Source organism: Vipera berus (assembly GCF_964194415.1).
Source record: "Vipera berus genome assembly, chromosome: 3".
Taxonomy (NCBI): domain Eukaryota; kingdom Metazoa; phylum Chordata; class Lepidosauria; order Squamata; family Viperidae; genus Vipera; species Vipera berus.
The window spans coordinates 6,003,235-6,026,327 of record NC_138204.1 but is presented as its reverse complement, the minus strand read 5'-3'; the positions used below and the strand labels follow the sequence as shown (position 1 = coordinate 6,026,327).

Here is a 23,093-nt window from a genome sequence, read left to right as displayed (position 1 = left end):
CAGGAGTCCCTAGAACACATGTTGAGAACCAGTGTTTTAGCCTCCCCACCTCACCTCTGAGGTCATCACTGCAATTTGTTCGGGGGTGATCACTCCACACAAGACGTTCTTTCGGAGATCCGGGTTCTTGGAGTCCTTGAGGTTGGAGAGGCGGCTTCTGATCCGATTTTTATACTTCAAGTCTGTGTTCTTCACATCTTGGAATACGAGTTCAGCTGCCATTAAGGATCACCAACACCAAGAGGCTCCAGCCAGAATCTTATCAACACATCAGGAATGTCTATGGAGGCTAAAACATACGAGGAACCGTTGCTGGAATTGGGTCTGTCTAGTCTAATGAAGAGAAGGATGAGGGGGGACAGGATAGAAGCCTTCCAATATCTTAGGGGCTGCCCCAAAGAAGAGGGAGTCAAGCTATTCTCCAAAGCGCCCGAAGGCAGGACAAGAAGCAACGGATAGTAACTCATCAAGGAGAAGCAACCATGTCACGTTATAGAATAGAATACAAGGAAGGCACCTTGGAGGTCATCTAGTCCTACCTTATACTATTCCAGACAAATGGTTGTCCAATGTCTTCTTTAAAACTTCCAGTGTTGGAGCATTCACAGCTTCTGGAGGCAGGTTGTCCCACTGGTTAATTGTCCTCACTGTCAGAAAGTTTCTCCCTATTTCTAGGTTGCTTCTCTCCTTGATTAGTTTCCATCTGTTGTTTCTTGTCCTACCTTCAGATGCTTTGGAGAATAGCTTGACTCCCTCTTCTTTGGGGCAGCCCCTGAGAGATTGGAAGATTGCTATCATGTCCCTCCTTGCCCTTCTCTTCATTAGACCAGACATACCCAATTCCACCAATCATTCCTTATATGTTTTAGCCTGCAGTCCCCTGATCTTCTTTGTTGCTCTTCTCTGCACTCTTTCTAGACTAGAGTCTCAACATCTTTTTTACTGATCAAGGAGAGAAGCAACCTGGAACTAAGGATAAACTTCCTGACAATTAGAACAATTAACCAGTGGAACAACCTGCCTCCAGAAGCGGTGAATGCTCCAACACTGGAAGTTTTTAAGAAGAGACTGGACAGCCATTTGTCTGAAATGATATATAGGGTTTCCTGCCTGAGCAGGAGGTTGGACTAGATGACCTCCAAGGTCCCTTCCAACTTTATTATTATTACTATTATTATTAATTTAATTTAATCTGCACCAGTATCATACAGATATAGTTTCAAAGTATTAGGAGTTACACTAAATGAACTATCATCAGCCAAAGACTATCTGTACAACACAGCACAGCACAATACGCTCCATTGCTAGTCCTACAAAAAAACAAACAAACCCTGAACAAGAAGTGTACCGTATTTAGCTTTTATACACAGAATGGACAAGGCCATCATCTTGTTTTTCAACCTGGCAGCAGAACCAAGGAGTTGGCACACGGCTGCACTGCTCCTCGGGGTCTTGGGAAACAATGGATCTTCCCCATCTTCTGCAACCTGGCTTTATTTATTTATTAAATTGATGTGTCACCCATCTTATTATCCAAAGCAATTCTGGAACTAGGTAGGGTAACCTATTCTCCAGAGCACCTGACGGCAGGACAGGGTGTAACGGATGGAAACTAACCAAGGAGAGAAGCAACCTAGAACTAAGGAGAAACTTCCTGAGAGTTAGAACAATTAACCAGTGGAACAACCTGCCTCCAGAAGCTGTGAACGCTCCAACACTGGAAGTTTTTAAGAAGAGACTGGACAGCCATTTGTCTGAAATGGTATAGGGTTTCCTGCCTGAGCAAGGGGTTGGACTAGATGACTTCCAAGGTCCCTTCCAACTTTATGATGGTGATGATGAACCCACCTAAAGAGATGGTCCTCAAAACCTTCAGGATTGAGATGGACATTTTATCAAGTGTCACCATAAGTGAAGTTTCTACATGCCTGATACTCTTAGAAGGAGCAGGAAATATAATCCATATGTGTGAGAAACTGAGCAAGACAAACAGAAAGGAATTACTTGTGGAGTCCTTGGTGCTCTCCGAGCTTGGGTGTTTTCTAGCTGACGTTTCATGAACCGACTAGGTTACATCATCAGTGCTAGAAGGGAGTGTGGGGTGTGGTGGTGGTGAGGAGGAGGAGGAGGAGGAAGAGGGAGAGGGAGAAGGGGGAGGGGGGGAGGAGGAGGAGGAGGCTGACTGTGCGGTCCTCCATGGTCTCGTGAGCCTCCAGAACCCTAACCCTCCAGAACTGTCTGCGCTGCTGCATTCTGTACTGTTGCAGCATCCAAAAACTCTACCAAGGGTAGCCCAGTGTACGGCATGTTGCAATAATCTAGCCAAAAGATGACCAGGGCGTGTGAGGGATCTATCCTGAAGAATTCTCAGCCCTTTCAAAAAATATCACGTTGCTCAGGGGCCCAGGAGAAAACTAGTATACTGCTTTAATAAAGAAAAACAGAGTTGGAAGGTACCTTGGAGGTCATCTAGTCCAACCCCCCGCTCAGGCAGGAAACCCTATACCATTTCAGACAAATGGCTGTCCAGTGTCTTCTTAAAAACTTCCAGTGTTGGAGCATTCACCACTTCTGGAGGCAGGTTGTTCCACTGGTTGATTGTCCTCACTGTCAGGAAATTTCTCCTTAGTTCCAGGTGGCTTCTCTCCTTGATTAGTTTCCATCCATTGCTTCTTGTCCTGCCTTCAGGGGCTTTGGAGAATAGCTTGACTCCCTCTTCTTTGGGGCAGCCCCTGAGATACTGGAAGACTGCTATCATGTCACCCTTCATCCTTCTTTTCATTAAACTTGTTATTTGTGAAGTTGTGTCCGACCCATCGCGACCCCATGGACGACGTTCCTCCAGGCCTTCCTGTCCTCTACCATCTTCTGGAGTCCATTTAAGTTCAACGCCTCCTGCTTCAGTGACTCCATCCAGCCACCTCATTCTCTGTCATCCCCTTCTTCTCTTGCCCTCCATCTTTCCCAGCATTAGGCTCTTCTCCAGTGAGTCCTTCCTTCTCATTAGGTGGCCAAAGGATTTGAGTTTCAACTTCAGGATCTGGCCTTCTAAAGAGCAGTCAGGATTGATTTCCTCTAGGACTGACCAGTTTGATCACCTTGCAGTCCAAGGGACTCGCAAGAGTCTTCTCCAGCACCATAGTTCAAAGGCCTCAATTCTTTGGCGCTCAGCCTTTCTTATGGTCCAACTTTCACAGCCATACATTGCAACTGGGAAGACCATAGCCTTGACTATACGCACTTTTGTCGACAGGGTGATGTCTCTGCTTTTTAGTGTGCTGTCTGGATTTGCCATGGCTTTCCTCCCCAGGAGCAAGCGTCTTTTAATTTCTTGGCTGCAGTCCTCGTCTGCGGTGATCTTGGAGCCCAGGAAAATAAAATCTGTCACTACCTCCATTTCTTCCCCATCTATTTGCCAGGAATTGAGAGGGCCAGATGCCATGATCTTGGGTTTTTTAATGTTGAGTTTCAACCCAACTTTTGCACTCTCCTTCTTCACTCGTAACAAGAGGCTCTTTCGTTCCTCTTCACTTTCTGCCATTACCCAAACTAGACATACCCAATTCCTGCAACCGTCCTTCATATGTTTTGGCTTCCAGTCCCCTAATCATTTTTGTTGCTCTTCTCTGCACTCTTTCTGGGGTCTCAACATATGGCAAGATATAGGGAGTCTGCAAAAGGGCCTTCAAAATAAGAATTCAGATATTCTGTTGGAAATAACCTCTGGTCAGAATCCTGTAACTTTTGGTTTTTTGGGCGGGTGATGCCCTCAGATGTTTAGGATTCAATTGTCAAGGCCTTTCAGACACCTAATGAGAGTAAGGGGATTGCAGGCCAAAACATCTGGACAATATCATTATCTCTTTGGTTTGGTTTCCTGACACCACAAACAACGAAAGGATATATTCTTCAATCTGGGCAGCAAGTAGCTCACAGTCAGCCCCAATGGCCACATAGTCATCTGTAAGAAAAAAGAGCATAATAGGAATATTTAAGAGTAGGTATTGCACGCAGTCCTCCACTTACGGCCACAACTGAGCCCCAAATTTCTGTGGCTAAGTCAGGTAGTTGCTAAGTGAGTTTTGCCCCATATTATGACCTTTCTTGCACACAGTTGTTAAGTGAATCACTGCGGTTGTTAAGACAGTCACATGGTGGTTAAATAAATATGCCTTCCCCCTTGACCTTGCTGGTCACAGGTTTGCAAAAGCTGATCACACGGCAACCGTCATAAATATGAGTCAGTTGCCAAGCACCTGATTTTTGATCACGTGACCAAGGGGATGCTCCAACAGTCGCAAGTGTGAAAAATGGTCGTAGGTCACTGTTTTCAGTGCTGCTGTAACTCTGAAGAGTCACTAAACAAACTTTTGTAATTCGAGGACTACCTGTAAATCGACTTAAGAACGCTTCTACGAATGATGAAATTACCTAGCTGGGTAATGAAACGTCTGCAAGAAAACAACCAAGCTCAGAGAACATCAAGGATGCCACAGTCCCCCTCCTCCCCCTCCCCCTCCTCCTCCTCCTTCCCGTCCTCCTCCTCCCCCCACTCCTCCTCCGCCGCAAACCAAACTTCCTTCTAGCACTGAAGATGTTACCTAGTTGGGTCGTGAAACGTCTGCAAGAAAACAAGCTCAGAGAGCACCAAGGACCCCACAATCCTCCTCCTCCTCCTCTCTGCAAACCTCATTCCCTTCTAGCACTGATGATGTTACCTAGTTGGGTCATGAAAGATCTGTAAGAAAACAACCAAGCTCAGAGCAACAAGGACCCCACAATCCTCCTCCTCTCTGCAAACCTCATTCCCTTCTAGCACTGATGATGTTACCTAGTTGGGTCATGAAACATCTGCAAGAAAAAACCCCAGCTCAGAGAGCACCAAGGACCCCACAGTCCTCCTCCTCCTCTTCCTCCCTTCTAGCACTGATGATGTTACCTAGTTGGGTCATGAAAGATCTGTAAGAAAACAACCAAGCTCAGAGAGCACCAAGGAGCCCGTCGTTCAACCGTCTGCTACAAATATTCCCTTGTATAGGTAGTCCTCAACTTACAACCATTCATTGAGGAGGAGGAGGAGGAGGAGGAGAAGGAGGAGGAGGAAAAGAAGAAGGAAGAGGCGGAGGAGGAAGAGGACAACTGTGGGGTACTTGGTGCTCTCTGAAGTTGGCTGTCTTGCAGACATTTCATGACCCAGGTAGGTAACATCATCAATCTCCTTTTACCTAAGTGGGTCATGAAACCTCTGCAAGGAAACAACCAAACTCAAAGAGCGCCAAGGAACCCAGAGTTTGACACTGAAATACAAATCTTCTCTTCTCTCGGTAAAGCAGCATATTTATACATATTTCTGTACAATGGCAAACGATTAACTCATTAGTTAAGAGCCGTGGTGGTGCCGTGGTTAGACTTCTCACCAGGCTCAAGGTAGACTCAGCCTTCCATCCTTCCGAGGTCGGTAAAATGAGGACCCAGAAAATTGGTGGTGGTGGCGGCGGCGGCGGCGGCAATATGCTGACTCTATTATAAACTGCTTGGAGAATCTGTGAAGCAGTATATAAGTCTAAGTGCTATTGCTATTCGCCCTGAATCCAGCAAGGAACGAGATAAACGTAACATGCAGCTTGTATTTAATGGAGTTTTTACTATTAGAATAGAAGGGGGGGGGGAAATGGTTTGCAAAAGGAAAAATTAGGAGAAATGTGCCACACTCATTTCTCCTGCAACTTACTGTCTGTCTGGAGAGCAGAAGTTAACATTTCTCGGCATTTGCTCCGAACTGTGTCGCACGTGATGGGCACTGGGGGGAAAGTAGTGATTTTGGGAGTGGTGGGAGTTTTTACGGACTCCTGCCTTTTGATAGAGCTGAAAGAGAAAACAAACCTGTCAGAATTTTGAGGGATAATTCTGTGTTTCTAGACCAGGGGTAGGCAACCTTGGCTCTTTTATGATTCGTGGACTTCAACGCCCAGAATTCCTGAGCCAGCATGGGGGAACTATGGCCCCTTCATGACTCGTGGACTTCAACTCCCAGAATTCCTGAGCCAGCATGGGGGAACTATGAGCCCCTCATGACTCGTGGACTTCAACTCCCAGAATTCCTGAGCCAGCATGAGGGAACTATGGCCCCCTCATGACTTGTGGACTTCAACTCCCAGAATTCCTGAGCCAGCATAGCTCAGCTTGGAAACCTCTCCTTTTCTCCTCAGCGTGGCTGGCTCAGGAATTCTGGGAGTTGAAGTCCACGAGTCATAAAAGAGCCAAGGTGGCCTACCCCTGGCCATGGGGATGCTGCAATGGTCATAACTGTGAAAAACGCTCATGTCACTTTTTCCAGTGTAGTTGTAACTTCGAACAGTCACTAAACCAAGGTCCTAAGTCAAGGATTACCTGTATTTCTGGGAAGCCTTTAAGCAGGACAAGGCTATTGCTCCTGTAAAGGTAGCCTTAGCCTGGAAATCAAGCAAACCAACAGATCCTCTCCATAAAACATTTATTTAATCCGACGTTAAGCTTTTTCGCCCAGTAACCATTTTTAAGACAAGAAATTCCTCAGATAACACTACGCCTAAAGAGCTGGTTTCCTTTATCTGGCCTGAGCAATCTTAGACCTAAACTTTAATTTGCAAAGATGTTTCAGAAGGACCCTGCTGTGAGCAAGCAAAATAATAAGCAAAATTGTGGATCGTGCAATGGGGGAATGCAACAAAATTCTTCAGGTTGACTCTACGCAACATCATTGGATCAATGATTAAACCAATATCTGGAGTCTATGTCCAGACTGCTTTCTTATGAAAAATATTATGAAAAACAAGGAGGGAGGGAGGGAATAACCAACGATACAATGGCATTAGGGCCCAAGTTTTTTTTTATACGAAACTAAAGTGATCCATCAAAGATAATAAAGACAAGATGTGTACTTTGAATACTAGATTTTGTTATGAACTGAGATAAAGAAAACTTTAAAACTTGGAAGTATAAATATTAAGTTAAATTTGAATATTGATTTGTTTATAAAGGTGGAATGTAAAACTAATTAAGATATATATAATCTAAAAATACATTGATAAATGTAATAAACATGTTTTTAACCTAGCTGATATAATAAAAACTATACTAGCTTAAATATGAGATAGTAGACATTAAGAGGAAAAAAAGAGAAAGTATTTGATGTTGAAACAAGAGAATATTTGGTTACTAAATTTAAGACGTTTGGAAATTAATAGAAAATAAGAATGTTATACTATATTATTAATTAGTTGATGTAAGATGGTGAGAAATAGAATAGAATAGATGTGTATTTTGAACATTAGACTTTGTGATGAATTGTGATAAAGGGAACTTTGATTACTTAAAACTTGGAAATTATAAATATTAAATGTTAAATTTAAATATTAACAAAAACTAAAAATTGGGAAAAACTAATTAGGACATTGATTGTCTATAAAGACTTAATGTTAAAATAACCATGATATGTATCAGCTTAAAATTACTGATAAATGTAAGAATGTTATTTTTTATTGATATAATAAGAACGGTATTACTTTAAACAGGAGACAGTAAATACGAAGGGGAAAAGAGAGGAAATATTTAATGTAGTAGTTTGAGACTTGTACTAAAGATACTTGTATGTCATTGAATTATTAACTCAGCCGCCACAGTGCTTCTTAAATACTTAAATGTAAAACTAGAAAATCAATAAAACATTTTTAAAAAAAAAGATAATAAAGGGAACGTTTGGACTCCGGTAAACTTCACAATGTGTTTGTGAGCGTGAGATCACAGCTCCTGTTCATTTCAAATTGTCAAATTGTTCAGAAAAGAGATCATAAGGCATGTGGTTTCTAGAATAAACTTTCTATAACAGGGGTCTTCAAACTTGGCAACTTTAAGACTTGTGGACTTCAACGCCCAGAATTCCTCAGCCAGCCCTTAGGGTGGCTGAGGAATTCTGGGAGTTGAAGTCCACAAGTCTTAAAGTTGCCAAGTTTGAAGACCTTTGTTCTATAACATCGACGCTGGTTGTTCTCGACTTATGACCACAACTGAAACCAGAATTTCCATTGCTAAGCAAGGCAGTTGTTCACATATCCAATTTTCCAAGGTGTTTTGCCATCCTCCACTGACTTTGCGTGTCAGAAGCCAGCGGGAAAGTCACCAGTGGTGACCACATGACCTGGGGACACTGCAGCTGTGGTACATACATGCCAGTTGCCAAGTGCCCAAATGTTGATCGTGTGACTGTGGTCATGCTGTGACAGTCGTAAGTGTGAGCACTGGGTAGAAGTTGCTTTTTTAGTGCCGTTGTAACTTTAAACAGTTGCTAAATAAATAGTTGTAAGTTCAGGACTGCCTGTAGAGCCAAGATTTCACTTCTGTCCAGGTTGAAAGTGGTCCTTCCAATTACTCTGTGAAGTAGGTCAATTTTAGGGGCTCCAGATGCTGGGATGTGCAAGCTTCTTATCTTACGATAAGGTAGCAGTTTAGTTTTCCTAAGATAAGTAAGGAATTTCCCCCCCAAAACAGAACCTGGACAGTAGATACCTCAAAAGGCAAGTGGGGTGCATAAAACGTATTAACCAACCTGGTGCAGCACAAAGCTTGTTGAATTTAATTCATGGCTATGCGTGTAATGTAATACACCGCTAATGCCTTAGCTTCAACGCCTGCTGTGCAAAGGATCTGCTGAACCTTTAGCCCTGCAGATGCTTAAAACTGAAGAAAACATGTTTACGCTGATAACGAACGGGTCACTTGCAAAGTTTAAACACAATCACTTTCCTAGGGCCATGTTTCCCCACGCAGGAACACTCCTAGTCCAAGGGTCTTCAAACTTGGCAACTTTAAGACGTGTGGACTACAACCCCCGGAATTCCTCAGCCAGCCCTGAGAGGAATTCTGGGAGTTGAAGTCCACACGTCTTAAAAGTTGCCAAGTTTTTGAAGACCCCTGGTCTAGTCAATTGGACGACAACTCCAGTCACGCCTCAGGCGTGAGGCCCAAAAGCTAAGGATGGCAGTCTTAATCTAACACAGATAGTCCTCAGCTATCACTTCATATGGTGACCGTTCAAATTTACGACGGCACCGGACAAAAGTGACTGACGGCTGTTTGTTTTTTTTTTACACCTAGGCCCTTTGAGGCATCCTCAGGCTCACGTGCTCAAAATTCAGTCAGCTTGGCGACTGACTCGTATTCATGACGGTCGCAGTGTCTCGGGGGGGATGTCACGTGATCACTTTTTGTCGCCTTCTGACAAGCACCTTCTAGCACGGATGAGACTACCTAGTTGGGTAATGAAACGTCTGCAAGAAAACAACCAAGCTCAGAGAGCCCCAAGGACCTCTCAGGAACCCATTTATGCTGAAGGGGGAAGATTTATTTATTTATTTATTAGTTTTTATAAACTAACTTCCCTCAACAGAGGTGGAGGCCTCAGACACAACCTGTCCCCGCCATTTTTTTTTTGATGCTGCTCCGGAGTCAGTCCCCAGGAAGAGTTAAGACCACTTACTCATATTCAACAGGGTGGTCACACTTAATGACCAACTTTGGAGAAAGGATTTGGCACTACAAACCTTAATGACTCCCTGCCTACTCACCTAACGAGCCCACCCAGATTAGGTGAGAAACGAAACCCCACCTGGAGGACAGACTAAAACATACGAAGAACGGCTACGGGACTTGGGTTTGGCTGGTCTAAAGAAAAGAAGAAATAGGGGAGACATGATAGCAGCGTTCCAGTATCTGAGGAGCTGACACAAGGCAGAGGGGGGCAGGTTGTTCACCAAAGCACCCGAGGGAAGGACGAGAAACAATGGTTGGAAGCTGATCAAAGAGAGAAGCAACCTGGAATTAAGGAGAAACTTCCTGACAGTGAGAACAATCAACCAGTGGAACAACCTGCCACCAGATATCGTGGGCGCTCCATCACTGGAGGTTTTTAAGAAGAGACTGGACATTCACTTGTCTGAGATGGTGTAGGTTCTCCTGCTTGAGCAGGGGGCTGGACTAGAAGACCTCCAAGATCCCTTCCAGCTCCTATTCTATTCTATTCTATTCTATTCTATTCTATTCTATTCTATTCTATTCTATTCTATTCTATTCTATTCTATTCTATTCTATTCTATTCTATTCTATTCTACAATGTTTATTCCATTCCATTCCATTCTGTTCTATCGATGGGGTCCCCCTAACTCAGGGGTCCCCAACCTGTGTGCCAAGGCCCATTACTGGTCCATGGCCTATTCACAACCAGGCAGTGTGATTGGCTGGCTGGTGCACGTGTGTGTGCGCACATACTGCCCCACTCGCACAAGCGTTGCAGGGACTCAGGGCCCCACTCGCGTAAGCAAGGTACACATGCACATGTGCACACCTGCTGCTCCCACAAAACCATCCCCTCTTTCCCACCCCCCTGCCCCCGCCTCCCTCTGGGCTGTCAACATGGAAAGGTTGAGGAACTCTGCCTTAACCAGCTTGCCCAGACTGAAGATGCTACTTGGATAAGCAGCAAAAAAAATAAATCAAAAAGAAAAGAAATCCAGTTGGCAGGACTCATCTCCCAGACACCGTGATATGTTAAGCCATTCCCCCGAGCTTTGTCGTACGTGGTTTGCTTCCGTGACGTATCAACTCTTCTCACATTCAGCGATCAAACCAATTCCATATTCACCTGAATTACGGTCTGTAATTCAAGCCCGTTCAGAAGCCTGTTCGCTTTATCGCACACTTTCTCTAAAGCCGCAGACGTATGATAACAAATTTGCCAGTCATCCAGGTCACGGCTGTCCCAAAGGTTTGCTTTTTCAAGAGGCAACCGGACTTTCTTGGTTTTTCCTTGAAGACGTTTCGCTTCTCATTCGAGAAGCTTCTTCAGTTCTGACTGAATGGTGGAAGATGGAAGGGTTTATGTCCCTTGCAGTCACCTGGTCCTTAGCACTGTTACTGAGGCCACTTGGACCTTTACGGTCTGTGGGTGCTCCATCAGTGGGAAATTTTAAGAAGAGATTGGACAGCCATTTGTCTGAAATGGCACAGGGTCTCCTGTTTGACCAGGGGGTTGGACTAGATGACCTCCAAGGTCCCTTCCAACTCTGTTACTCTGTGACTTGTACTCTGACTATCCTGACGATACAGATAAACCTCCAAGTAGCCTCAACGACTCTCAGAAAGAGCACTAACGACCAGATGTTTGTAAAGAATATAAACCCTTCCATTCCTCACTATTCAGTCAGAGCGGAAGAAGCTTCTTGGATGCAAAGCGAAATGTCTTCAAGGAAGAACAAAGAAAGTCCAGCTGCCTCTTGAAAAAGCACCTTTGGGACAATAAAAATCATTCATACCATCCGAACAGCACAATCGGTCGTGCTTCACTGTGTTACTGAATATTTGTTCTAGTGGGATGTGACCCAATGCTAAATTGAACTGAAGACTTGATTTGGTGATTATACACACAAGGAACCTGTCTCTGGTACAGAAGCTCTCAGTGTACAGGTAGTCCTCGACTTACAACAGTCTGTTTAGTGACCGTTCAAAGTTACAACAGTGCTGGAAAAAGTCACTTACGACCATTTTTCAGAGTTGCTTCATTCCCAGCCTCCTCATGATCTTCTGATCAAAATTCAGATACTTGGCAACTGCTTCATACTTAAGACTGTTGCTGTGTCCCAAGGACGTATGATCCCCTTTTGCAACCTTCTGCAAAGCAACGTCAGTGGGGGAAGCCAGATGCACTTAACAACCGTGTTACTAACTTTATCAACTGCAGTGATTCGCTGAACAGCCGAGGCAAGAAAGGCTGTAAAATGGGTCAAAATTCACTTAACAACAGAGGTTTTGGTCTCAATTGTGGCGGTAAGTCAAGGACCACCTGTACGTGTAAAGCAACAGAATAATGATAATCATAATCATACCAATAAAAGGGAGGAGGGATAATAATAAGCATAAATAATAATATTACTGCAGCTATACCGCATGGCAAATACATATGGACACTAGACACCGTGGGAATTATGCAATCAGCAGAGTAATGGCCAAACCAACTGTCCAATCGCTTCTTAGGTGTTCAGATTATGTAGGATCATTTTAACATTAAATATCTGTGCGCTTCTATCCAGAAAATGCTTCAATCAACATCAGGTTCTAGGGAAAATTAATAGGACTACTCCGAGGCCTCCGATTGGGAATCGCAAGCCCCTAATTTGAGTTGTCGCTTGACACACGGAGAATCGTGTGAGAATCCTACGAAGGAATTTAGAATCAATGAACATCGGTGCACTCAGAGACGAGGAATTTCAAGGTTGGGGTTGCCAGTAATTTTTTAATCACTGGCCCAAGGATCCTTACCCCTTTGTGTGGCATTGTGATGCTACTTAGTCAAAAGAAATTTATGTACATAAAACGGAAGGCTGGGTTAATAAAGAAATAAAACTACAAATGAAATAAAGCAACCAAATGAGAAATGGTCTTTATTAATAAAAGGGACAGCGTGAGAAAGACAGAAGAAATGAAAGCGAATCAAATAATAAGCAAGAATAAAAAGTAATGCACCAGGTCCACTGTGTTTTGCAGGAGTTTATTTTTTTTCCCCATTCAGAATAGGACATTAAAACCTATTGGTCAAAATGGAGCCACCATCACTTCTTGGGAACCTTTTGTCAGTAGAGAAGTAACATTTCCCCATTTGAATTAAGCTAAGTAGGGAAGCCATATTAATATTAATAATAGGCATCTGGCTAGAAACTGGGAGGATGTGAGTTCTAGTCCTGCCTTAGGCATAAAAGCCAACTGGGTGACTTTGGGCCAATCACCAGGAGACGGTGAGTTCTAGTCCTGCCTTAGGCATGAAAGCTGTTGGGTGACTTTGGGCCAATTACCAGGAGATTGGGAGTTCTAGTCCTGCCCTAGGCATGATAACTGGCTGGATGACTTTGGGCCAGTCACCAGGAGATGGTGAGTTCTACTCCTGCCCTAGGCATGATAACTGGCTGGATGACTTTGGGCCAATCACCAGGAGATGGTGAGTTCTAGTCCTACCTTAGGCATGAAAGCTGTTGTGTGACTTTGGGCCAATTACCAGGAGACAGTGAGTTCTAGTCCTGCTTTAGGCATTTTTTTTAATCCCATTTATATCCCGCCCTTCTCTGAAGACTCAGGGCGGCTTACAATTTAAAGCACAAATCAATGTGCTTAGCAATAGCCTTCATTCTATGTATATGCCTGCTTATTAGGGCTTTCCCCCCCCCAGCGGCATTATTACAAAGTCAGCTTATTGCCCCCAACAATCTGGGTCCTCATTTTACCTAAGGAGGCATTAGCCCACTGCTCCACCAAGGCTGTTAATAATGAAAGCTGTTGGGTGACTTTGGGCCAATTACCAGGAGACGGTGAGTTCTAGTCCTGCTTTAGGCATGGAAGCTGTTGGGTGACTTTGGCCAATCACCAGGAGATGGTGAGTTCTAGTCCTACATTAGGCATGAAAGCTGTTGTGTGACTTTGGGCCAATTACCAGGAGATGGTGAGTTCTAGTCCTGCTTTAGGCATTTTTTTAAAATCCCATTTATATCCCGCCCTTCTCTCTCTCTCTCTCTCTCTCTCTCTCTCTCTCTCTCTCTCTCTCTCTCTCTCTCTCTCTCTCTCTCTCCGTCTGTCTCTCTCTGTCTCCCCCGCCCCCCTCTCTCTCTCTCTCTCAGCCCAGCCTACTTCACAGGATTGTTGTTGTGGGGAAAAATAGGTGGAAGAAGGAGTATTGGCTATGTTGACTGCCTTGAACTGTTTATAAACCAAATCATAAGGGTGGAATATGAATTAAATGGAACATCTGAAACAAAACTTGGCTGGGTTACTTGGGCGACGGGCACAATACCACTATCTCTGGCTAAGGATTACCTTTGGTCTCGTGAATCACCCATCTCTTTTGAAGAAGACGTTGGCAGCGAATTCTTCCTCTTTGCATCTCGCTTATCTTCGGAGGCATCTGAACAGAGTTAAGGAGGAAGAAGGACAAGCAGTAAAGAATGAAGTCGCCCTAAGGAAGCCTCGTGCCACCAGTCAGCTTCTAGGACGGCTGGTTCCTCGGTCATAAGATCTTCTTCCAAAGCAGTAGATAACAGCATCGTCCATCTTTCTATGTTTGCTTAACACCTGAGGGAGCTTGGAAAAATATCTGTCACGACATGGACAATGACGGAGAGGGGATGCTGGGGTTTTTTGTGGTGGGTTTTTTTTAGCAATTAAAAGACCGAGCAACAAACCAGCTTTCGCCAGGAAAAGGATCCACTTCTAAGCTACATCTTTTTCCTGGAAATCTTTGTTACTTCTCCAAAGAGACAGAGCAGGGGAACGTTCAGGGTTAAGGCTGCGTTCTGACTTAACTGGAGGCCCATTTCTAGTTTCTCCTCTCTTGGGACCTGAAGCTGGTTCGTGTTTGATTGCTTTGACTTTTTGGAAGGTGCACAGTTGTCATGGGTTTCTTTTTACAACCTACGGCCGTGGTGGCGAACCTATGACACGCGTGGCACTCAGAGCCCTCTCTGTGGGCACGCACGCCGTCGCCCCAGTCCTAGGCCTTCAGCTGGGTTTTAGAAAACCTTTTCGCTTTAGGCCTCCGCCTCGCGGGGAAAAAAAAGATCTCGCAAAGTTGGAATTGATGGATTTAACTTTTTAGTTCCACCCAGTCTGCCGTTACCACCGCAGCCACACCCACCCAATGGGCCACGCCCACCCAATGGGCCACGCCCACCCAATGGGCCACGCCCACCCGGCACCCGACGATACATAAGTGGGTTTGGGGTTGCAGTTTGGGCACTCGGTCTCTAAAAGGTTCGCCATCGCTGACCTACGGTGTTCAACGAAAATTGGAACTAAATTTAATTTGGAAGTAAAAGCGTTCTAATTTGAGGAGAGCTTATCAAGGCAGCACCCATGAATCCTGGTATTCATGGACTTAGTATGAAGCACCGGTCGTCCTCGATTTGCAACAGGTCATTTAGTGACCATTCAAAGTTACAAAAACAAAAAGTGACTTATGACCATTTTTCACACTTAACTACCACCATCCCCATGGTCAGTGGCAACTGACTCATATTTATGACGGTTGCAGTGTCCCGGGGTCATGTGATCCCCTTTTGCGACCTTCGGACAAGCAAAGTCAATGGGGTGGGTGGGTGGCAGTGGGCAGATTCACTTAACAACCGAGTTATTAACTTAAAAGCTGCAGTGATTCAGTTAACAAGAAAGGTCGTAAAATGGGGCAAAAATCACTTAACAAATTTCTCGCTTAGCAACATGAATTTCGGGCTCAATTGTGGTCATTAAGTCAAGGACTAGCTGTAGTGGAATTAGGAATTCACGAATATCAGTACCACAGTCTTGTAAGGTTCGTTAGGACTGAGGAATTCTGGGAGTTTACAGCAGTGTTTCCCAACCGTGGCAATTTCCAAATGTGTGGACTTCAACTCCCAGAATTCCCCAGCCAGTCTTGCCCTAATCGTTGCTGGTGGGGGGATTCTGGGAGCTGAAGTCCACATATCTGAAAGTTGCCAAGAAAAAGTGAGAAAAACTGGTTTAACGGTTAGGAAGGACCTGCCCTAATGCCTCTAGCAGTTAAAAGTGGGCAGACGGGAAATCTGTACCTTCAGACTTGCGAAATTCCGTTAACGTAGCTTTACAATAAAAGCAGATCTAGTTCATCTGGCCCAGTTTCCTAACTGGTTTTAACCCAGCAGGCTAACGAAGACTACGTACATGCAAATAGAAATTAAAATAACTTTTATTTGGCCAGGTGTGAATTAGACACACAAGGAATTTGTCTTTAATACAGAAGCTCTCAGGGTCCATGCAAAGCAATAGAGTAATCATCGTCATCATCATACCAATTAGAGGGAGGAATAAAGAAGATCATGAGAAGGGTAAATGATTACGATGGGATTAAAATCTCTACCCAGAAAGAGAACGCAATTCCCGCCCTCGCATTTTGCATGAACACGACGTAGCCCAAACCCAAAAGTAGCTGGATCTTGATTTATTCCGTAAGGCCTTTTTTTTTTAATTATTTGATTCACCCATCGTAAGCCTGCTTCTTCTTACCTAGGAGTTTCTTCCAAGCTTTGATAAGCGATTTCGAGAGTCCAATGACTTCCTCATCTGTGCTTTGTTTTCGAAGGGCGTTCACCGACATCCCGATTCGGGTAGACTGCAAAATATTAAATAACAATACATTAAATTCTTGTTTAAGCAAATCACTTAAATTCCCTAGCTGGACTAAATTCCCCCAGGCAGGAGAAGAGCCCCCAAAGGGTCAAGTTTCAGATTATTTTGACAATTTGCACTGATTCCATAAAACAGCAACTTTATCATTGCGCAGGTGGTCCTCGACTTACAGCCGTTCACTTAACGACCGTTCAAAGTTACAACGGCACTGAAAAAAAGTGACTGACTACTTTTCACTTATGACCGTTCCAGCATCCCCACAGTCATGTGATCAAATTTGGGGGGCTTGGCAACCAGCATTTATTTATTATAGTGAAATCTGCAATCTTTTTAGGAAGCTTCTGATAAAAGTCAAGGGGGGGGAGCCAAATTCCCTTAATGACCACATGATTCATTTAACAGTTGTGGTGATTCCCTTAACAATCATGGCAAAAGTGGTCATAAAATGGGGCACCAGTGGAACAACCTGCCTCCAGAAGTGGTAAATGCTCCAACACTGGAAGTTTTTAAGAAGAGACTGGACAGCCATTTGTCTGAAATGGTATAGGGTTTCCTGCCTTAGCAGGGGGTTGGACTAGATGACCTCCAAGGTCCCTTCCAACTTCTTCTTCTCTTCTTCTTCTTCTTCTTCTTCTTCTTCTTCTTCTTCTTCTTATTATTATTATTATTATTATTATTATTATTATTATTATTATTATTATTATTTAACTGTCTTGCTTAGCAATGGAAATTTTGGCCTCATCTGTGGTTGTGAGTCGAAAACTACCTGCATAGTTCTATAAATCTTATCTCCATCCCATTTTTTTCCCCCTGCTCCTCCATACAGAAACATTTTGTTTTCCATGCTGTGGGACACTTAATCGCAACCTGACATGGATTTTGAAGACCACAGATATTATATAGCGGAATGAGTTAATTAGAAGCGTGTAACACGAAATAGGGACGCGGTGGCTCAGTGGGTTAGGACGCTGAGCTTGTCGATCGGAAGGTCGGCAGTTTGGCGGGTCGAATCCCGAGTGCCGCGTAGCAGAGTGAGCGCCTGTTACTCGTCCCAGCTTCTGCCAACCTTGCAGTTCGAAAGCACGTAAAAATGCAAGTAGAAAAATAGGGACCACTACGGTGGGAAGGTAACAGCGTTCCGTGCGCCTTTGGCGTCTAGTCATGCCGGCCACATGACCACGGAGATGTCCTCGGACAAGCGCTGGCTCTTCGGCTATGAAACGGAGATGAGCACCGGCCCCTAGAGTCGGAAACGACTAGCACACATGTGCGGGGGAACCTTTACCTTTACCTTTAACACGAAATATGAGAAGGGTAGACACAGTCAAGACAATGCAGGACTTGAATGTACTTGTTGTGATTCAGGGTCAGCCTGTGGGTTCGGCAGTTGGGTCGGACGACTCAGAGGAGGAGGAGGGGGGTGTTGAAGAGCTTGCTGATGAGAGCCCTCAGCCAGGCCCCTCCCACCTGGTCACGACGGAGACCCAGCTGTGTGAGCCTGACAGCGTGGATGAAGATAACCCACAGCTGGCCCTGTTCAAGGACACCCGACGCAGGAGGCAGTCAATTAGGAGTAAACAGAGGAAGGCAATGGGGCTCCTCGGAAGGAGGCAGAGAGAAGCCACGCCCTGAACTCTATATAAGGGGAATGTGTGGGAGGGCTGGTTTGCTGAAGGCAACCGCTTGGATAGTTCCTGTTTCTTAAAGCTCCTGTTTCTTGGTTGTGTCTTGTTTGTTTTTGTAGCAATAAATTTGGCAGGCGTAATTCCAGCCTCTTGCCTTCTTGTAAAAGGGGTTGTCCCTGCCTTTTCTGCAGGGCTGGTAGCAGGCTGGTACAGAACAGTACTCATGATCCAGTAAAGGGTTTTTTTTCAAAGTATAACGCGCAAAGAAGTCAAACTGAGAATAAGTTAAAAAGAAAAAGACAGAGTCTCAACAGCATGATTTACCTGCAGCAAATGAAGTGTTATCGGCATACTTTTCAGTTCCTTCAGCAAGTCCATTGCCCCTTCCTCGAAAACAAAAGAAATTCCACAAGTTAAGAGACATCCAATGTCCAATTGTTTAAATTGTTTTGATGAGGTGATGTATTCCCAAGTCTAAGCAGAAACAGAAGGCCGTTACCAATCAGAGAGGGGGTACAGTACAGGAATGGGAAAAGCTAGTAGTTCAATCAAAATATACAGTATATGTACTGAAATAATATATATGAAACAAAAGAATAATCAAAATTGGATTGCCTAACTTAACCTTTCAAATTAGGCAAGGTTGTAGGTTTCCAAGGACATTTAAATCAGTGGGATCCTGAACGTGCTCTGAGCTGGGTTGTTTTCTTGCAGGCGTTTCATGACCCAACTTGGTAACATCATCAGTGCTAGAAGGGAATGGAGCTGGTGGTTTCTTGGAAACAGTTAAGAAGTAGTCCTCGACTTACAACCATTTGTTTAGCGACCATTTGAAGTTACAACAGCAGGGGAAAAAGTGATGTGTGGCGTGCCCTCACCCTTGCAACAGTCACCCTATCTCCAAAGTCAAGCGATCCAGAATTCAGGCACTTGGCAACCAGCATGCATTTATGACAACTGCAGTATCCCAGGTCTTCCAACAAGCAAAACCAAGAGCAGAACTCGGCCTTGCTTAGTGACGGTGTGATTCACTTAAAAATTGCCGTGATGGAAGGATTTATAATCCTTGCAGACAGCTGGTCATTTGCATTCTTTTAGAGCAGGGGTGTCAAACTGTTGGCCCGCGGGCTAGATGCGTCGTGCGGAAGCTGCGCCCACCCCATTGTCGGCAATGGCAAAACCGTCCCGATATGTTACGTGATGTCACGTGACGTCGTGAGTTTGACATGTCTTGTTTTAGAGAGTCGCTGAGGCCCCTTGGAGGTTTACCTGCATCCCCAGGGTCACCTGAGTGGTGCAAAAGGGTGTGGGAGCCTTCTTGGCTGCAGGATATTTTTCTGCCCTGGGGTCCTGCAGCCAAGAAGGCTCCACACACATTGGCACTACTTCCGGCTGTCTGCAAGGAGTATAAATCCTTCCATTCCTCCACCATCCAGTCAGAGCTGAAGAAGCTTCTTGGAATGAGAAGCGAAACGTCTTCAAGGAAAAAGATTAGGCCCCTTAGTTGTGGGGTGCCTCAGGGCTCGGTACTCTCGCCTCTCCTGTTCAACATCTATATGAAGCCGCTGGGAGAGATCATCCATGGCTTCGGGGTAAGGTATCATCAATATGCTGATGATACCCAGCTTTTCATCTCCACCCCGAACCAACCCAGTGATGCCCTTGATGTGATGTCCCGCTGCCTGGAAGCGGTACAGATTTGGATGGGAAAGAACAGGCTCCAGCTCAACCCGGCCAAGACTGAGTGGCTTTACGTACCGGCATCTCGTTTAGTCCAAGAGATTCCATCTTTGGTTATAGGAGGAGAGATGTTACCTCCCGTTGATAGAGCACGCAATCTGGGCGTCCTCCTGGATTCACGACTCAGTTTTGAAGATCATATTGGAGTCGTGGCTAGGGGGGCATTTGCCCAGATTCGCCTGGTACGCCAGTTACACCCCTTCCTGGACCGAGATGCCCTACGCACAGTCACCCACGCACTCGTTACCTCCCGTATAGATTACTGCAATGCTCTCTACATGGGGCTGCCCTTAAAGACCACCCGGAGGCTTCAGCTGGTGCAGAATGCGGCTGCACGGGTAGTGATGGGAGCACACCGATACTCCCATATTACACCCCTCCTGCGTGAGCTGCATTGGTTACCGGTTGCCCTCTGGGTGAGATTTAAGGTGCTGGTACTTGCCTTTAAAGCCCTACATGGCTTAGGCCCGGGATACTTGCAGGACCATCTGCTACCGGGAACGACTTCCCATCACCCAGTGCGCTCACACAGAGAAGCCCTCCTCAGGGTACCGTCGGCTAGACAATGTCGGCTGGCGACCCCCAGGGGAAGAGCCTTCTCTGTGGGAGCGCCAGCCCTGTGGAATCAGCTCCCCCCTGAGCTTCGGATGGCCCCAGATCTCCGGGTCCTTTCGCCGTGGCCTCAAAACACTCCTTTGCCACCTGGCTGACCTGGACTGACAGGCATTTTAATTAAGTTTACAATTTTTAATTTATTTTTAATTTTTAATTTATTTTTAATTTTTAATTTTAATTTATTGCACAGAGGCCTTTAATTTTAATTTTTTATCTTAACTTCTGTATTTATTATATGTTACTGTTGTTAGCCGCCCTGAGTCCTTCGGGAGATAGGGCGGCATATAAGTCCCAATAATAAATAAAATAAATAAATAAAAACAAGAAAGTCCAGCTGCCTCTTGAAAAAGACCATCCATCTGTGGAATCTGTTCTCTCCCTCTGACATCTGGATACCAAAAAAAGATTTACGTTTATGAAGTTTATGAAAACAACCACTTCATAAACACCTGGCACCACACGGGAGAACAAACCCAAGTCGAGGACTACCTGTGCAGAATAACAGAGCTGGAAGAGACCTCGGGGGTCCTCTAGTCCAACCCCTTGCTCAAGCAGGAGACTCTACACCCGTGGTGGCGAACCTATGGCATGGGTGCCACAGGTGGCACGCAGAGCCCTCTCTGTGGGCACGCGCGCCGTCTCCCCAGTCCTAGGCCTTCAGCTGGGTTTTATAAAACCTTTTCGCTTTAGGCCTCCGCCACCGTGCCCAAAAAAATAAATCAATTTCAACTTCTCGCGGGAAAAAGATCTCGCAAAGTTGGAATTGATTGAAGTTTTTAGTCCCACCCAGTCTGCCATTACCACCACAGCCACGCCCACCCAATGGGCCACGCCCACCCAATGGGCCACGCCCACCCAATGGGCCACGCCCACCCAATGGGCCACGCCCACCCAGCACCCAACGATACATAAATGGGTTTTGGGTTGCAGTTTGGGCACTCTGCCATCAATCACTGCCCTATACCATTTCAGTCAAGTGACTGTCCAGTCTCTTCTTAAAAGCCTGCTGTTGCCATTTGGTCAGAAGACCACCAGGAGATTTCAGGGCTGGGAAACAGAAACCACCCTAGAAGGAAGCAGCAACAAACCACTTCCACGCCACTGGGAAGAAAATTACGTTTAGCAGTCGGAGGAAGCCTTTCTCTTTGCTTACAGCAGGTGGCAACCCCACGTCAAGTTTGAATTGGCTCAAAACAACGAAGCCAGATCAGACGGGTGGCTAGCTGGATGGAAGACCACCAGGAAATCCCAGCCAAACAGGTCCAAAAAAAAAATCTCCCAGGGAAAAAGCAGTTTTTTTAAGGACAAGAAGCATCCCTTGGAATCGAGATCAACCCAAAGGAATCTGGAAGCACGCAAAGAAATGAGCAGGCAGGATCCCAGCACGGGGATCCTTTTTTTTTTCCTTTAAAGCGCCCCACCGATTCACACACACACCCGCCAAAAAAAAAACAAACGCGGGAGGGCGCGAGAAGTTAACAAAAAAAACGGACAGAAGAGGACGGCGAAGGCGGCCAGCCAAGGCTGCGGCGATGCAGGGAGAGGGGCGTGGCTTAAAAGGGGCGGGCCCGAAGCGCTCGAGAAGTGGGCGGGGCCACGAGCGGTGCGCGGCGAGAGCGAGGGCGTGGCTTAACGGCTCGAAGCCTTTAAATGGCGGCCGGGAGGCGGGGCCGAAAGGCTGTCTTGGGCGGGGCCCGCTCTCCGGGCGATGCGGCGCGGGCGTTGCCATGGCAGCGACGAGGACGGGCTGGGTTTCCTTTGGAGAAACTGCAAACGCCGAGCAACGTTTCGGAGGCGGCGGCGGCGGTGGACGGAGGGCCTCCGGGCGGGCTCCTCCGCGGGCCGGGAAGGCGCGGGCGGCGGCGGCGGCGGCGGCGGCCCCCCGACTCACCACGCTCTTCTTGGCGACCATCTTGTCGAGCCGCTTGGCGATGCGCAGGACCTCCTCCTCCTGCCCGCCCATGGCGCCGGCTCTCCGCTCCGCGCAGGGTCTGCGGCCCCGGGGGAGGAGGGAGGCGAGTCAGCCCGTACCCCGGGAAGGCTGCCGGCTGAGCCGCGGCCAAGAGCGGACGCGCTTCCTAGGTGACCACGGCAACACCTCTTCCGTTTTGGGCGCCCGCCCGAGACATGCTGGGAAGTGAAGTTCTGCTTCACTTCTCCCAGAGGGCCGCGCGCGCGCACCGCACCTGGTGGTTCGCTTTCGCGGAGCATTTCGGGAACGGTAGTCCCGGAAAGGAAGCAGTTTAGGCTTAGGGATTGAGGGAATGGACTCCAAATCCCAGCAATCTCGGCTGCTTCTGCTGGAGGGGGGGGCGGGGTGTTGGTTTTCGCCAGGTTTGCGAGCCCGCCGCCCTTTCTTTTTCCTTCCCCCCTCCGATATTTTGCAGAACGGACCGTTAGAGCCGTTAGGTTGGCCTTGCAAAGAGTCTGTGGGCCTTAATTCCGCCTATGGCAGGGGTAGGCAAGCTCGGCTCTTTTAGGACTCGTGGACTTCAACTCCCAGAATTCCTGAGTCAGCATAGCTGACTCAGGAATTCTGGGAGTTGAAGTCCACGAGTCCTAAAAGAGCCGAGCTTGCCTACCCTTGGGCCTATGGGCTAAGATGCTCAACTGGGAGTGAGTTCTAATCCAGCCAGTTGGGTGACCTTGCACCGGTCAGGGTCTATTTAGGTCCGGGAAGAAGATGGATGATTGATGAAATTTATTTATTTATTTATTTGATTTATATACCGCCCTTCTCCCGAAGGACTCAGGGCGGTGTACAGGGCAATAAGAATACAGGATACAAGATTTAAAGTTAAATGATTGTGCCCAATGTAGTAAGTTAGTTAAAAATAATGTTAAAACCCCAAACCCATCAGACCAGGCCGGCTTGTTCGAATAGATAAGTTTTTAGATCAC

The 23,093-nt window shown here is 46.1% G+C and overlaps 1 protein-coding gene across 1 annotated transcript in view; it reads right to left on the bottom strand.

Annotated features, from left to right (window-relative positions):
- Window positions 1–22,288, bottom strand: part of TCEA2 (transcription elongation factor A2) — a 28,288-nt gene extending 6,000 nt beyond the window's left edge. The window contains exons 1-7 of the mRNA XM_081324734.1: window positions 22,084–22,288; window positions 18,162–18,224; window positions 16,090–16,195; window positions 13,891–13,978; window positions 5,732–5,865; window positions 3,905–3,961; window positions 55–215 (exon numbers count right to left, since the gene is read on the bottom strand). Of these exons, the coding sequence (XP_081180860.1) occupies window positions 55–215; window positions 3,905–3,961; window positions 5,732–5,865; window positions 13,891–13,978; window positions 16,090–16,195; window positions 18,162–18,224; window positions 22,084–22,155 (681 nt within the window). The 5' untranslated portion in view covers window positions 22,156–22,288. The remainder of the gene's footprint in view (window positions 1–54; window positions 216–3,904; window positions 3,962–5,731; window positions 5,866–13,890; window positions 13,979–16,089; window positions 16,196–18,161; window positions 18,225–22,083) is intronic.
- Window positions 22,289–23,093: the final 805 nt, after the last annotated feature.